The sequence below is a fragment of the Lagopus leucura genome, unplaced genomic scaffold, assembly GCF_019238085.1.
Source record: "Lagopus leucura isolate 7727_CA_CO unplaced genomic scaffold, USGS_WTPT01 Super-Scaffold_1, whole genome shotgun sequence".
In the NCBI taxonomy this organism is placed as follows: Eukaryota; Metazoa; Chordata; class Aves; order Galliformes; family Phasianidae; genus Lagopus; species Lagopus leucura.
Window position 1 is genome coordinate 8,184,998 of NW_024962250.1, and position 15,819 is coordinate 8,200,816.

General features: G+C 40.7%; 1 protein-coding gene and 1 long non-coding RNA gene across 4 annotated transcripts in view; one reads left to right on the top strand and one right to left on the bottom strand.

Moving 5' to 3' along the window:
* MAPKBP1 (mitogen-activated protein kinase binding protein 1) overlaps positions 1–15,819 on the top strand; it is an 89,291-nt gene that overhangs the window by 55,016 nt on the left and 18,456 nt on the right. For all 3 annotated transcript variants that reach the window (XM_042883545.1, XM_042883626.1, XM_042883706.1), the window contains exons 8-20: positions 162–344; positions 1,402–1,562; positions 3,593–3,782; positions 4,782–4,928; positions 5,273–5,457; positions 5,568–5,659; positions 5,941–6,066; positions 7,817–7,887; positions 8,352–8,473; positions 9,521–9,596; positions 11,542–11,653; positions 12,187–12,250; positions 14,478–14,603. In XM_042883545.1, the coding sequence (XP_042739479.1) occupies positions 162–344; positions 1,402–1,562; positions 3,593–3,782; positions 4,782–4,928; positions 5,273–5,457; positions 5,568–5,659; positions 5,941–6,066; positions 7,817–7,887; positions 8,352–8,473; positions 9,521–9,596; positions 11,542–11,653; positions 12,187–12,250; positions 14,478–14,603 (1,655 nt within the window). The remainder of the gene's footprint in view (positions 1–161; positions 345–1,401; positions 1,563–3,592; positions 3,783–4,781; positions 4,929–5,272; positions 5,458–5,567; positions 5,660–5,940; positions 6,067–7,816; positions 7,888–8,351; positions 8,474–9,520; positions 9,597–11,541; positions 11,654–12,186; positions 12,251–14,477; positions 14,604–15,819) is intronic.
* Positions 13,366–15,816, bottom strand: LOC122187279. The gene is made up of 3 exons (XR_006181278.1): positions 15,567–15,816; positions 14,463–14,536; positions 13,366–13,993 (listed from the first exon to the last, which is right to left on the bottom strand). It is a non-coding gene; the product is annotated as an uncharacterized LOC122187279 (long non-coding RNA).

Here is a 15,819-nt window from a genome sequence, read left to right on the forward strand (position 1 = left end):
CTGCATATCCTTGTAGGCTTTTTGCAGTTCTCTTTCTTTGAAGCCTTTCAGTACTTAAGGCTTGATGTTCTTTTTTTTTTGTTTGTTTCTTAAAAAAAAACAACAGGTCTGTCTTTCTAGAGTGCCTCACTGTTTCTAACAACCTATATTGTTATTGATAGGTCAATGCTACAGTCCCCTTACTAGGTCGCTCGGGATTGCTTGGAGAACTGAGGAACAACTTCTTTGCAGACGTGGCATGTGGAAGAGGCAAGAAAGCTGACAGCACTTTCTGTATCACATCTTCAGGCCTGCTGTGTGAATTCAATGAAAAAAGGCTGTTAGACAAATGGGTGGAGCTGAGGGTGAGTTTTACGTTTGCCTGTTGTGTAATATTCATGCTGGCTGAAGCAGAGCAGGATCAGTGGGACAGTAAGAGCACTCGGATAGCACAAGCTGGCCACTAGCAGTAAAAGTCACTGAGCCTCTGCTACTTTGTGACTTACACTGGTTGGAAAGCCAGACAAAAATGGCATTGCTTCTTGGCAAAGAGATTTTATTAATCATTAAGGGTCTTTCATTATCAAGTCTGTCTTACAGCTACTGCCTTCTGGAAAAGCAATGTCTTGGAGTAGCTTTGGCAACCCCTGTGTTGTCCCTCCTGGGTTTTCATGTGTAAGAAGTAGTCTTAGTAGGATTCTAATTTCTGCTTTCTCTGCAGTGTCTAACCTGTCTTGTGCATCTCAATTCTTGGTTTTCTAGGTAGTAGGTAGTGGATTTGGCTATTCTAAACCAGTGAGCCCATAGTTAAGAATTTTAGAGGGTGTATTTTCATTCTTGTTGATTGTAAGATGTTCACCTCAAAAGGATCCAGTGTATTAAAACCAAGACAAAATCTTTGCATATTTTCTCTGAAGTGAAATGCCTCTTCTTTTCTTTCCTTTTTCTTCTCTAAACTCTGCCTTTCACTCTTGCTCAGAATACAGACAGCTTCACAGTAAGTTGGCGAACAATTTTGCATTGAGCTCATCCCCTTATCACCACGGTCCATTTTTACCATTTTCTGCCATTTGTACAGATCCCATTGGAAGGGGGGAGAATGATTTTATTTTTCTTTCTTGACTTCTTGGACAGGTAATGTATCGGTGCAGTAGTACAGGGTGAGTTGCTGCTTTGCCTGCCAGCAGTGGTGAATGTCACAGAGGATAAAAAGCAGTGTTCAGAACAAGGCTGAAGTGGAAGCTCTTCAGAAAAGAAACGTGGATTTTTAGGATTTTCCTTACTCCGGGGGTTCAAGTTCATTTCACTTCTCTAACCATAGTTCCTTTGTCTGTCAATTTGCTGTTCATTCTATTGTGTGTTTGGTGACCTTAGAAGTGAGAGCGCATTGCTCATGAGCCTTGTGTGCTATGTCCTCCACAGACTACTGTGGCAAACTGCATCTCTGTGAATCATGATTACATCTTCTGTGGCTGCGCTGATGGCACCGTGCGGATTTTTAACCCTCTGAACCTTCACTTTGTCACCACACTGCCGAAGCCGCATTTTTTAGGAACAGACATCGCGAGTGTGACTGAAGCCAGGTACTGTGGAGAGGGCGGAGGGGGGCAAGGAAGGCTTGTATGGGTTAAAACTGTTCCCCAGGCTTTTGCCATCTGCTGAGCGCTCTTTTTATGGATTAAAATAGGCAGTATGTGGCAGTATCCCTCCAGAATTGTAACAGCCTTGCCTGGCATGGCTGCGCTGCAGCCCAAAGCTGTTTGCTGGTTCACACAGAATATCTTACTCCTCATCTCCCTGGGATTGCTCGGATTTATCTGGCAGCCTTTTGGCATTGGTTGCTGTAAGCAGGCAGGCAGAGAGCATATGGGATGCTGTGCCTAGCTTCATTTGTTCTGTGCCGTGGAACATCCTTTGCTTATCACTGGTGAAGGTTGAAGACTCTCCTCTGTAGCAGCTTCCTTATATTAACAGAGAGCCCAGGCTCTCATGAAATATTATTTCAAAGGCTTCCCTGCAGTCTTTTACTGTTGCTCTTGGTCTTTCTTCTCTCTATCTTGTACACTGTAGTCTTGGTTTTTTTTCCCTTGCATCAGTACATTCTGCCCTGTCTCTCAGTTTCTGACCTTCTGAGATAGATGGATAATTTCCCAGTCTTTTGCTATTGTCTTTTCCACTAGTAGGGAAGGAAATCTGAGGGTATTTGAATCCAGCCATCATTCTACTGGATATTTGGAGAGAGAAACAATTTTCTTTCTCAACAGATTTCCTCTAAACTTATTGGTAACTTGAGGAAAAATTTCAAATTGCGCACTGTGTAGCTCTCCTTTAGGGGATCGGTGAGATGTGGAGGTAGGTCCAATAATTGAGCTAGAAAGAGATCTATCTCAGTTCAAGGTTTGTCATCTTTTGGTAGTGCTAAACCAAGCGATTGCATGCACAGACCTTTTAAAAGTGCTGTCTGCTGCTCTCATCATCAGTCAAGCTGAAACGTTCATGTGATTTTTAAACATGCATTCTTAGAGTAGACTGTAATCTTAATTTTTTTTATTACTTCCAAAGAGGCTTGAAAATACAGCACTCTTTATATTCCTGTGGATGCCAGAGCCACCTTTTAGTTGATTGCAGCTGCCCACAGCTGTATTCATGACTTTATTTTTTTTGGTAGGATTTGTGCTACGCTCCTCCAGACCTCAAAGCTACTTGCAGTAGCAGGTCTCCAATTGTTTGTTGTACTAGATGCATTTTGGCCCTCATTCTTGCATCTTCCTCAGTCCTTTTCAATTACCTATTGTCAATACCCCGTCAATCTGGCTATAATTACCTTACTCAATATTGTTAGCATCACTGAAGGACTGGGGAGATGGCTTCTTCTCTGTGTGCATGGCAGCAGGAGTTAATAGGAGACTTCTGTTGAGGAGACAGAGGGTTCATGTGGCATGATCTTGTTGTGACATGGTAAAGGGTGCATTTCCTTATTCTACAGAATTCCTCTGTATTTGAGTTTGCTTGCCTGCCTAGAAGGGGTTGCCGTCTTCAGTTTCCCATCTCATGAGTGTTCCAAGCAGCCCTAAGTAGCTTTTGTGTGGGGCAGGAGTGAAAGGGAAGCATAACAGATACATGGCAACTGAAATGAATCATTCTTTGTCCGTTGTGCTGGTATGCTATCTTTTGAATGTGGCACTCTTCCCCTTCATTGCTGTACAGGAGCAGTTTCTGCAGTCAATAAACAAAAAATAGCACCCACCAAAAGATGATCCTCCCTCCCTTTCTTTTGGGGTTGCTTGATTTGGATTTGCCACTTGATTATGTACTGGTAAATGATGATAACCTCCAGTGATGATTAAGTGTCCTCTTTGGTGATCCTTCAGGGAGAGTGAAATGCCTGTCTGTGGTGGGACTCTGGGTTGTGTGGTAAGGGGAATGACTTTTGCTATGGGACTTCCTGGCTTTCCTTGGGACTTCGTTTGTTCAGCAGACAGGTCTTCCCAGCCAGCTGCTCTTTCTACATATATGAGCAACAGTGTACTTACAGATCCCTGCAGTGAATCTGCACTCCTTTGCTTGACTCCTTGCTTGAACAAGTTAAGCAGCCTCTTCTCTCTTTGCACAGTCGTCTTTTCTCCGGTATGGCTGATGCGAAGTATCCAGACACAATTGCCTTGACCTTTGACCCCACCAACCAGTGGCTTTCCTGTGTATACAATGATCACAGCCTGTATGTATGGGATGTCAAAGACCCGAAGAAAGTGGGCAAGGTCTACTCTGCTTTGTATCACTCATCCTGCGTGTGGAATGTTGAGGTAAAAATAGATCGGGAATGTTGTCTGCAGGTACAAGTCTTGGGTTGCAAGTTGCGGCTGGGGAAGTAATCTTAAGAACTGCCAAACTTAAATGTAAACACTGAATGCAGAGAAAGAATTGATTCAGCTCTCCTTCTGTGATTACTGTGGTTATTATGGGGCTTGTGTTGGAGCTGGAGGCAGTTCTTTGGCTGCACTGCCATTGTGGACCTAATGCTTTAGATGCAGCGTGTTACTGCATCTTGCTACTAAATCTTGCTTCTAAAAGATGAGAAGTCAGAGAAGGAATTGAACTATACAGAGCTGGATGGAGGGGCCTCTTTCACAAGTGCCCAAGAGTTTACTGCTGACATCAAAAAAGCTGCTTGAGGGCTGCGGTGAGCAAGTGCTCCAAAGTCAGAGGAATTAAACTAGTAAAGTCTCAGCTCTGATCCTCATTAACCCATTTACCAGTACTTCCTGCATTAGTCTCTCAAGTGGTTATTGCCTTCCATTTTATCTGGTTGACTTCCCTTGAATGGACATAGGAAAGGCTAGGAGATATAGGAAACAGTGCAGTTGGTATGATGGTATATATCCTGACAGTGATCAGGAAAGAGAAAAGTGGAAAGAAAGTGGGAAGAGGTTGAGAGCTCTTCTTGTATATTGGCTAATTACATCTCTTCTTTCCTCCTGGTTTATAAATCCACAATAGTACTTGAAATTCTCAAAGAACAGTGTAACATTTTTGCATAGCTTTTGAATCATTAGAAACAAAAGGTGCTGACTTATTGCAGGCTTCTACATTCAGGGAAGTGTGTTTATAATCTTGATAACATTTGAAGTGAATGTGAAATTCTAGTTTGGGGTCACATTTTCCTTAGGAGGATTTCTGTCTGTCTCCTGCTGTTCCAGAATGTAGAGAGGACAGCTCTTTGATTTAATTTTGTTATGAAATTTGCTGCTGGTGATGCTGGCACAGGGCAGTCACATTCAGAGGTTGATTTTACCTGCCCTTAGATGTATCCTGAGGTGAAGGACAGCAATCAGTCATGCCTCCCTCCTGGTTCTTTCATCACGTGCTCCTCTGACAACACCATTCGTCTGTGGAACACTGAGAGCTCCAACATTCATGGCACCGCCTTGCACCGCAACATCCTGAGCAATGTAAGATCCCAGGGTTTGATCTCCTCATTGCCCTCAGGATTGTTCTTTTTTAATATACAAGTATTCCCAAGTTAAGACTCAGACTTCTTTAGATGTCTAACTCAATGAAGGCTTCTCTGTAAGTAGAGCAAATGTTTAATAAAATATATGAAACTGAAGAAGCATAAAGCATATGTAAAGATAGTTTGTCTAAAATGGCCCTGGGGGACTGTTGCTTTTAGCTGAAAGATGTCACCATTTACAGAATTACTGCCAGTGAAGTTTTTATGTTGTCCATTTGTAAGGATACTTCATTTTAATATTTTGTAACTAATTAATATTTTTCCGGTTTGTTGTTTACCCAGGACTTGATGAAAATCATTTATGTAGATGACAACACTCAGGTACTTCTGGACACAGATTACAACTCAGGGGGAAGTGCAGACAAAGCTGATACACAAGTGATGGACACAAAGGTGGGGATACGCACTGTCTGTGTGAGTCCCAGTGGGGAGCACCTGGCCTCGGGGGACAGGATAGGCACTCTCAGGTAATCCCATGGAACTTCTTGCACAGGATGAGAGCTGGATAGGCATGAGACTCAAACCCAGATCTTGCTGGTTTTATTGACATACTGAAATCAGTCATATTATGTCTTAGGATATATGAATTGCAGTCTCTGCAGGAAATGCTGAAGGTAGAAGCTCATGACTCTGAGATTCTATGCCTGGAGTACTCCAAACCTGACACAGGTAAATGCAATTATTTTCCTCTACTGGGCCAGCAGAACCAGACTTTGAAAAATACATCTCCCTTCTACTCTTCCTTGGGATACTGTAGGCTGAGATTTAAACTTGTTCTTTCTGTTGTTGCGTGAAATCTGAGGGCATTTCTTTGTGTCCATCCATGCAATTCACTGTAGTATAATGTCATGTCCCTTAGATGACTTAAGAAGAAACTGTTGTAAAATGCTGACTGGAAGAGAAAATGGATTTTCAGTAATGGTCTTACCCTCTTCTTGGCTTTCTTAAAGGGTTAAAGCTCTTAGCCTCAGCCAGTCGGGATAGATTGATTCATGTCTTGGATGCTGGAAAGGACTACAGCCTGCAGCAGACCCTGGATGAACATTCTTCTTCCATCACTTCTGTGAAGTTTGCAGGTAGATACTCACTGTCTCTCTCCAAAGCTGGACTTGAGCACTGCTGCTGTCCTGTTGTCTCACTATGGCTTTGAAGTCAACTTATCTACTTAAATACTAGGCTATACCAGGCTAAAGATACAGCTACTTTTTTGTCATCTCCTGTAGCTTTCGTCCTAACAGAAGTGCCTTCTTTTCTCTTTTACTTCCCCATCCTTTTTTCCTCCTTCATAAAAAAGTGATTGAAGCCTTAAGCATTGAAGCCTCTCCTGATTGAAGCCTCAAGCATTTCTTTAGAAATCTATTTTCTATAGTGGTTTATTCTCTGTGACTAGTGTCAGATGGTTATGTCCTGTCCTTAGTGAGGAGAACTGTGGAACAGTCATCCTCTGAAAAGCACTAAAAGTCATAAAAAATATTTTGAGATTAATTGGTCATGAATGGATCTGTCACTGCAAACCAGTGTGTGTGAGACTTTGCATTTATGGAACGGAACATGCTGTATCCCCAGCACCCTTACTACTGGTGCTCCAAAACATTAGTGTGTTTTGGTGTGCTATTGTTAAAGAGCAACTGGAGTTGGCTACCAGAGGTGCTGGTAGCCAAGGGTGACTGGAAGGCAGGCAGGGGTAGTGACATCAGTGACAATGGGAAAGTCCACAGAACCTAAGCAAGGTGAAGCAGTCAGAGTTCAGTGACAGTAACTACATTAAGCCAGCAATTCAGATCACTGGACAAATCTATAGTGATAAGGCAAATCCAAGATCAAGTCAGGAAGATGAGTCAGAGTCAGTCTGGAGGAGACAGTAAGGCTGATCACAGTAAAGTGACTTCCAAGCAAGCCTGTAGCTACAAGGTAGGTTTGAGTACAAATCAGGAAATGAATGTGAGGGTCAGGATTTGGATCAGTAGGGTATGTGGCCAGGCATAGGTGTGGCTGCAGGGCGGTTGCAGTAATGTTTAGTTGGGGTTCAAGGATGAGAACCTGAGCTTAAAAGTAGCTTCTGTGTGAAGAATGGGGGCCTTGCTGAAGCTTCATAGAATACCTTCAGGGAACTTCTGCTGAGGATCTTTCAAGCTTTTTCTCAAGTAACTCTAAAGCCAGCCAAAGTCCTCTGATGGCTCTGTCTTTTTGGTGAGTTGGCTTTGAATGCAGTGAGCTGAACTCCCAGGAGATGGGGAAATGCACTCATAGACCTGGTGGCTAAGGCCTTTGTGCAGTTTTATAACTAAATGCAGCCTTGCTCTAACTTGCTGTTCAAGTGGTCTTGTGTGATATTGGATACATTTTCATTCCACTGAGATGTTGCTTTGATGAAGGAATGGATTGGTATGCTAAGGGAAGAAAAAATCTTGACCCTTAAATAAGAAAAGGCAGCAAGAAATATGTGACTGATTTTGATGACTGGAATGTGCCCTGTTGTCCATTTGCAGCTTATACTGAGTGTAACCTACTTTTTTCTTATCGTATTGCCACAAAGTGTTATGGCACATAGAGAATAAGAATGCTAGCATGTTACTGGGAGAGAAGACAATTACATCCTAACCTGTTATGTAAGATCTCTGTATTGAGAACTCGTGCACTTGGAGTATTAACAAATTCAGTCCCTTAAAAGGGCCTTCTATATTGCTGCAGCATCCTTATTGCTAAGGTAGGAGCCAGTTTTAGTTAATTAGGACTGGAATAAAAGAGCAGTGGTATAGATTGAAGCATTTCTTTCACCTTGTATTTGTATTCATGTTTTGATCAGCTCCTTCATTTTTGTTCTAGCCAATGATGGGAAAGTGCGAATGATAAGCTGTGGTGCAGACAAGAGCATCTATTTCCGCACTGCGCAGAAGGTAACATTATTGCAGCTTTATGTATTGTTTTTTCAATTTGTTTTTTTTTTTTTTTTTTAAATAATCTCACCACAAAAGAACTAATTGAAAGAGTGATAACAGAGTTTATACAAGAGCTTGTTGCTGTTTCAGTCTCACTGTCTCCCACTCTGTCTCAGTACAAGAGATTACATTCAGAGAACTATTTCTGTGAAGCATGAAGCTGCCATGAGCCTGACCTCTCTCAGCAATATGCAAAGTAGAGAGCTGTTAGGATATCTACTTTTTTTTCTGCTGTCTCAGATACTGTGGAGAATGGTGAAAGAGTGTGGGCTGGAGGGAGGAGTTTGCTACACTGCTACCAGCAGACCTCGTTAGTGGGAAGGGTTTATGCTATCTGTGTTATAAGGCTCATCTGTATTTAGAAGTTTTTAATAATTAGTTAAGTACTTAATTTTGACATAGCATTTTACCCATATGCTTAGACAGGGGAAGGAGTTCAGTTTACCCGAACGCATCACATTGTTAGGAAGACCACTCTGTATGACATGGATGTGGACCCCAGCTGGAAATACGCAGCTATTGGCTGTCAGGATCGTAACATCAGGTTGGTTCAGTTCTTGTCTTGAAAATATTGTTGCAATCGTGAATGATCAAGGCAGTTCCAGTGCCATCATTGTTCCTTGGTTCTTTGCTGCAGCGCTTTGATCTGAGGTCTCACCTCAAACTCAGTGAGGTTGTTTCTTTTATCAGCAAGGGGTCAAAGTGTAGATATGCAGAAATGTCCATTGGGCTCTTGGCTCCTCACTACATTGCTCTGCAGAACAGTCTTTCTACTGGGGAGAGAAAGTGTGCTTTCCTTGGCAAGCACACCATTGAGCTTTGTCCATTGGGACAAGAACTTCTGTACTGTGGTCATTTTTGCTTTTAAAAATATGTCCAGTAAGAAGCTCTGAGGCCCTATAAAGTAGCTGGGACTGAAGGAACCTAAAACTAGGAGCTAGATGTGACTGTCTTTTTACAAGTGGAGTCCATTCTCTGTTCCCTTTTAATCCATTTGTCAATCTGTCTGCTTCTACATTCAAAGCAAAGGAGACTCCCTGTAGTTGTGTGTCTTCTGTTGTGTCTGGGTGAGATGCTTAGAGTTCTGGACATAATTTGGTGCTACTGCTAAATGTCATTTGTTTTTTGTATTCTTATGTAAATAAAGTGTTTTGCTCTCTTAAACATTACATCTTTTAGTATGAAGAAACCACAGGTATTTTTATAGGAGGTGGAACTGGATGGAGCTTATTACCAGCCATTCCTGATATATAATGGTTAGCTGTTACAAGGTATCACGAGGTTCATTCCCTCTTACTTGACCCCTCTGCAGTGTCCTGATACTGTACTTACTCTTGATCAAAAGCTTGAGAATCAAGCCTGAATTTTAAATCAGATAATCTACTTGGTACTGAATCATCCATTCTTGGGCCTCTACATTACTTTACTGATTGTTTCTTAAACATTTAAATGGTGATTGTAGTTTGCAGAGGCTGCAGCTCCCAGGGGTGAGGCCTGTCATGAGGAGCGGAAAGAGTGAAGGTTCCTGGTGACAAAAGCCACAGAGCAGTACGTGGTTAACATGCGTGATGTTGTCTTACTTTTCCCTCAGGGTTTTCAACATAAGCAGTGGGAAGCAGAAGAAGCTGTACAAGGGATCCCAAGGTGAAGATGGCACCCTCATCAAAGTAAGCTGTTTTCTTTCTTCTTCCCTTTTTATTTTTCCTTCTCTTCTGAGTGCACCTTAGAGCTCAGAAAATGATATGTGAATCTGGACGTAATGCTGTTTGTTTTGTTTTGTTTTGTTTTTTACCCTTCTTGCCTGCTCTCTACTTTGCTTTTCCTTATCCTGCTTCTTCTTCCTTGTACCTCTGTCCTTAAGGACTGGAGGACTGGTAAAGTGTTTGGATTTCAACAGGCTAAAATAGGAAGAATCAGTGGATGATCATAACTTCCCTGTCCCCTGTCTGAAGCGAGACACAGGGTCATGCTGTAGCAGCAAGCAGAACTGCAACAATATTCATCAGGAGATAATTCAGTCTGTTTACTTTAGTCCTTGTATTTTTGCTTCAGATATCTCATTGTGACTTTCTTGATTGTTGCTGTCTGTTTTTGAAGGTGGAGTCACCTATTGACTGGAGTTTGAGAAGTGTTGTTGCCAGAGGGCAAATACAAGTGGCTTTGTATGTTGATGAAATTAAACAGCATCTGCCTTAAAAATCTCATGTTCTCTGGGCCTCATAGTGCTGAACAACCCCAGTACTGTTTAGATAGTCTCTTCATGTTTCACACCTGCTGAGTATGTCTAGGCTTTGGAGCAGCATGCATGCATGCATCTACCACTTTGTCCTTCCCCTGGTAAAACAAGTGTTGTTATAGGGTTGGTGCTAAAAGTGATGCTGGTACATTGAGGTATGGAAGAGTTGTATCCTTGTCTTCAAAGGGGAAAGACCAGTTGACAGAACCAAAATATTTCTCCAATTACCAAACAAGCTTCTTCATTGTGCTTATTTTCACTATTAATTTTTATAGTTTTTAAAACATCTTTTTCTATTCAGCTTCACAGGCTATCAATATCATTGATTGGTATAAATAACTGGGTCAAAAAATGGAGGGGAAAGCAAACAGCTTTGTTCAATGTCATCTTTTCTGTTTTAAAGAAGAAGATAAATTCTCTTTCTCTGTGTCTATTAAATTCCTGAGAAGCTTTTATAAACTCAGATACTTGATTATGTTTTTTTTGTTCTCAAATCGTGAAATGTTGCTTGAAGCTGGATTCTTTGTTTTTAATATTTGTTTCTTTCATGTGTAGCACAAGTGGGGAATATCAATTGTTTTTAATATTGCTTTGTTTATTTTTAGGACAGTTATATAACAAAAGGATCATAATTGTCTCTGGAATTTAAACTTATTTGGCATGTTGTTCTGAGATCATTGCATACATTTAGCAAGTAGAAACCCAAATAGTGACATGCGAAGCCAAAGATACTGCCTAGCCAAAGAAACCTATCATTATTTAAATATAATAATTTCTTAAGAGAAACACAGACTTTTGCTCTCAATTCCTCTAAGTTCTACAAAGTATAAAGCAGAACATTTGCTGAGAACAGCCGTATTTACTATGTGGTGTAGACTTTAGTCCTACTGAAGTATTTGATGCAAAGCCACCAACCTCCAGATCTGGTACTGGACCACATCTTTAAAGATAATTTTTCTCCGTTATCACTTAACTCTGGCAGCTCTGATGTTTTTTAAAACTTTCTTTTTTGTTTTAACCTTATGGTAAAAGAAAATAAGACCCTCCAGTACTGTGAAGGAGGTAGGAAAGAGAAATATGGGCCTGTGTATTGGTTATGGTGCCTTCAGAGTCATGAAGGCATTTAATGTAAGTACCTTTAGTCTCTGATTGGGTTGGAAATAGTTTTCTAGTTAGTCAGTTTGTTTTACTGGTTTACTGAGACTGGAAATTTGTCCTGTGATACTGGCAGCCTGGTACTCAATTGAAGTCCAGTGGAGCTATTTGCATTTCATTCTGTCAACAACTGTGACTGTTTTTGGAATTCTGGACCATTTTCATGCAGTTTGAAAGAACTTTATCAACAAATCTTTGCACTTCTCTTACTTCCTTAACAGGTGCAAATGGATCCCTCTGGGCTTTATATTGCAACCAGTTGCTCTGACAAGAACCTCTCCATTTTTGATTTCTATTCGGGCGAGTGTGTTGCAACCATGTATGGGCACTCAGGTAGGGCATATAAATTTCTGGAAATGCTTTTTTCTCCTGGGGACTATATTACTACCTAATACTAGTCAAAGCTTTCTGAAGGTTTCTCCCTCCCGAAGTTTACCTAGAGGGTATTTTGGACTAGGTTATATTTGAATTATAGCTGTAGTTTATTTCACTCCAATTTAAACCCTTCTAGAATCAATTTTGCACACGTGCATGCCTCTTAGGCTATGTATTTATTTGCACAATTAGTAGCCTGTATAAGGTAGTCTTTGTTTTTTTAGTGCATACCATCAGCTCTTGCCATGCAGAGGCTATTCCATTATAGCCAAGAAGAAACTTCAGTCTTCATGCTTATTTTGCCTTATGATACCCTTTGTATTCTTTGTTAGATGCTTATGGTAATTGGGACATACTGATATGTCAAGTGTTGGCTTTAATCTGTCTACCTGTCTTCAACTTGGCAATTCAAATTCTATTTGGCTAATTATCTGTTCCACTTATTGGAATAATTAAAGAAAGGCTTATTAATTGTTCTTTATTTCAAACAGAAATTGTGACTGGGATGAAATTCAGTAACGACTGCAAACATCTGATCTCTGTTTCTGGTGACAGGTAAGAGGGGATTGCTTGTTTGTGATAAAACTTTGTCATCTTACACTAGAATTAGTTCATCCTGAAGGAAGGTTGATTTATTTTATGAGTAATGTTTTATGAAATCCAAAGAAACATCAGAGCTTTCTGAAGCCAATATGAGTACTGTTGGCAATGGTTATCCTTCCATAAAACAAGACATCCATGTGAAGTGTTTTGGTTGTGGTTTTCTGAGTACAGGTACTGTTCCCTGCTAGAAAGGAGACAGAGGATGTGGCCTGTTGTCTTACCACCCCCAGGTCTATAACGTAATGCAGTGTAATGGATTTTGTGATATTACAAACAGTGGTGCCGAAACTTTGTCTCTTAGGCTAGAGTTTTCATCAGGTGAATGGGCCTTTCTAGCAGAAAAAGGATTTGGCTTGTCCCCAGTCTTTCTGCTCCTGTTGATGTGGTCCTTTTCCCTGCTCCCCTGAGTCAGGGTCTTGCAGCTGACTCCTCACTAAGGTGATGTGGATCACTAAATCAGCCCTCCACCTCCCCCCAGCTATAGTTTCTACTGATTTATTGAGCTAAATCAGCTAATCATGAAAACTGTAAGTAATCACTAGATTGAGCCTAGCTGCAGAATAAGGACTTATTTTGTTGTAGATATCTGATAAATTCCAGAAATGTGAAAGGTTTGAGATACTCAGTTATTCTTGTGATTTTAGTGCAATGTTCCCTCGTTGACATGAGTGTCATTTTCTCCACTAGGGGTGTGGAGGAGGTGGATGAGAAGTGAGAAAGGGATTCATGAAGAACTTAGCTGTAAGGAGAATAGAAATTGTGTTTTCTCAAAAGAAACCAGAGGAAAATAGTTTGTTCAAACACTATAGCATGTGTAAAGAATGAAACAGAATACAAACAAAAACGGAGATGAAGAAGAGCACAAGGACTGAGAGACTTGGGAGAAAATTACTGCAAGGGAAAAAAAAAAAAAAGTAAAAGGAATAGTAGAAGCATACTTATGCAGAGCTTCATGTCAAATCGCAGTGTATTTACAAGTTCATGCTGTTTGCTGCAAGGTTTGATTGCTGTGGGGGTGGGATAAATGAACAAGCCATATTTGCTTTCTGAATTTGTTTATTGCTTTTTGGTGTTGTCTTGGAAGCCGATTATGTTGCTGTTACATTCAAGAGAGCTGCTGTTTGAGGAGAAGCAGCTGGCTGCCTAGGGTTGCCATAGCGCCCAGATGCAGTGCCTCACAACTTTCTCTTTGCTAAAAATCTGAGGAGGGGAATGACAGCTGTTGATGAGAAGCTTCTGTGTCTGTACATGACTTGAATAGCTGGGAGTGACGTTCCTGAACTTTGTCACACAAACAAGTAGGACTGAGGGGTGAGAATTGTCAGCTTTTTGGGAATATATCCACAGGCTGTTTTCTTGTTTGTTTGTTTCCTTTTGGTGTAGCATGAAAATGAAACCTTTTAAAATACCTTTATATGAGATAAAGTAAGCAGAGAAGATATTGTTGCTTTTGGCATTTTTTCTCTGGTCCATGAGACTAAAAATTCATGATTGTTGTTCAAAATGACAGAGCTGATGAATTTTTGCAAGCGAGCAAAGAAAAAGGGAAAGGTTCTTGTTGAAAGTTCCTTGGAGTACCAATGTATATGGTGACACTGCCAGTTCTTGAAGATGGATTCCAAAGTAGCATGCAGGATATGATAAGTGATAGCAGTAATACCGCCTCTGTTTCTACATCAGTATAAGTACATCCAGCTAGACAGGAAAGATGGGTGAGATGAAAAGAACTAGTTAGCACTGAGATTATATTTCAAAGAAAATACTGGTTGCTTTGTTTTGTATTACCTGAAGATTAAATACTATATTCTTTAGTATGATGTGGAAATTTTTTTTTAAGTCAGATTTCTGAAGAAAAGGAGATCAGTGAGATGATACTGTTTGCTTCCTTTTCTTAAACACTTTTGAAAAGCTGGTCAGATAGAGAAATAAAGGTACAAGGCTAGACACGAGACTGAACAAAACTCTGCAGTTACTCTAGTCCATAGCGAACCTTTGCCAGGCAGGTTTTATCTTTTTGTCATAAGGCATGTGGTGGGATTAAGTTTCCATGATGCTGCTACTCTGTGTTTCTCCCTCTCACAACTCAAAAGTCTTGTTTGCCTTTGCAAAGGGAATTGATAATTTCAATAAAACTGAACTGAGGCTTAAACCCAGCTTCACCCACCTTTCCTTCTTTCAGTTGTATCTTCATCTGGCGCCTGAGCTCAGAGATGACCATCAACATGCGGCAGCGGCTATCTGACATGAAGCAGAGAGGGAAGCAGGCAGAAAAGTCTCCTCCACACAAGACAGCTGGACTTATGAGGTGAGCAGAATAGACTGAGTGGAGCTTGTTGGCTTTTTGGGGCTTAAAGTGAAAAGTATGGCACTGGGTTCAACTGAAAAGTTTCTTCTGTTTCCACTGATACTATTTGAAAAGTTCTGACTGTTCTCTTGTGATATTTGTGCCTTTCCTTTGGATATAGAAACCTGACTGTGGTCTTCCAGACAGGCTTACCTAGTGTTGCTTCACTGATTGCAGTATGCATATAATGTTACTGGTGTCTTAATTTAGTTTACTGATGTGGTCAGAAACTTCTAATAAGCAGTTTACCTAGCAGTGCTGAGATTAGTACAGGGCGTCCCACCAGGGAAGAATTGCTGCTTCATGAATAAAGTTCTGTGAGTCTGGGCTTAAATGCAATTTAGAAATCATTTTCTGCAGTGCCAGTACTGACATACGCCTGTGAGCTGTATGAGTTAGCCACGTTGATTATAATTCTGAAAGAGTTCTTACAGTTGTGCTGTTTCTTTAACTATTTTCAAGAGGCCTTGGAGAAAGTATCCTTTAATTATAAATAATAAACATAAAAATAATTTCCATGAGAAGTTCTTGCCAGCTGAATCATACTATTACTTCTGCTCAGTAAACAACATATCTAAAAGCAAACTACCACAGCCTACAAACTGAATAGATCTAAGTTTATCTGGTGATATTTTTTCTTTAAAAAGTCGTGCTTAAAAACAAGCCCTGTTTTTATACAGAACATGAGTGGCAGAGAACTATGAATTACTAGTGTAATGTGTGTAGTTTCTCTGTACTTAGTATGTAGCTGAGACTCATTTGACCAAAACAATGCAGGAAGGGGTGCTAAACAAGTGGGATCAAAGTGGGGGAAAAGAAAAAAGGATAAAACAGCTTTTTGATGCTATGTCCCACAGTTTTCTTCTCCAAATATCTACAATTTGAGTTTTGGGTATAAAGGTGCCGAAGCATTGGAAGACTTACCATACTGGTTGTTAGAGTATCACAAGGAACTTCCCACTCCCTTAAGGAGCAAGTAGCATTTGAACAAGTCTGTCTGCATAGTTTCATTTGGGAAGGTCTTGATCTGCTCATTCTTGAAACAGCTCTTGCCTAGGAATTGTTTTCAGTAATGATATGAGAGAACTCGTGAAGCCTTTTTTCTAGCCAAAATTCTGGAACTGTCAAGCTATGTGCTTTTTATAGCAGACTCCATTATTCCAGCAGCTGCAGCCTT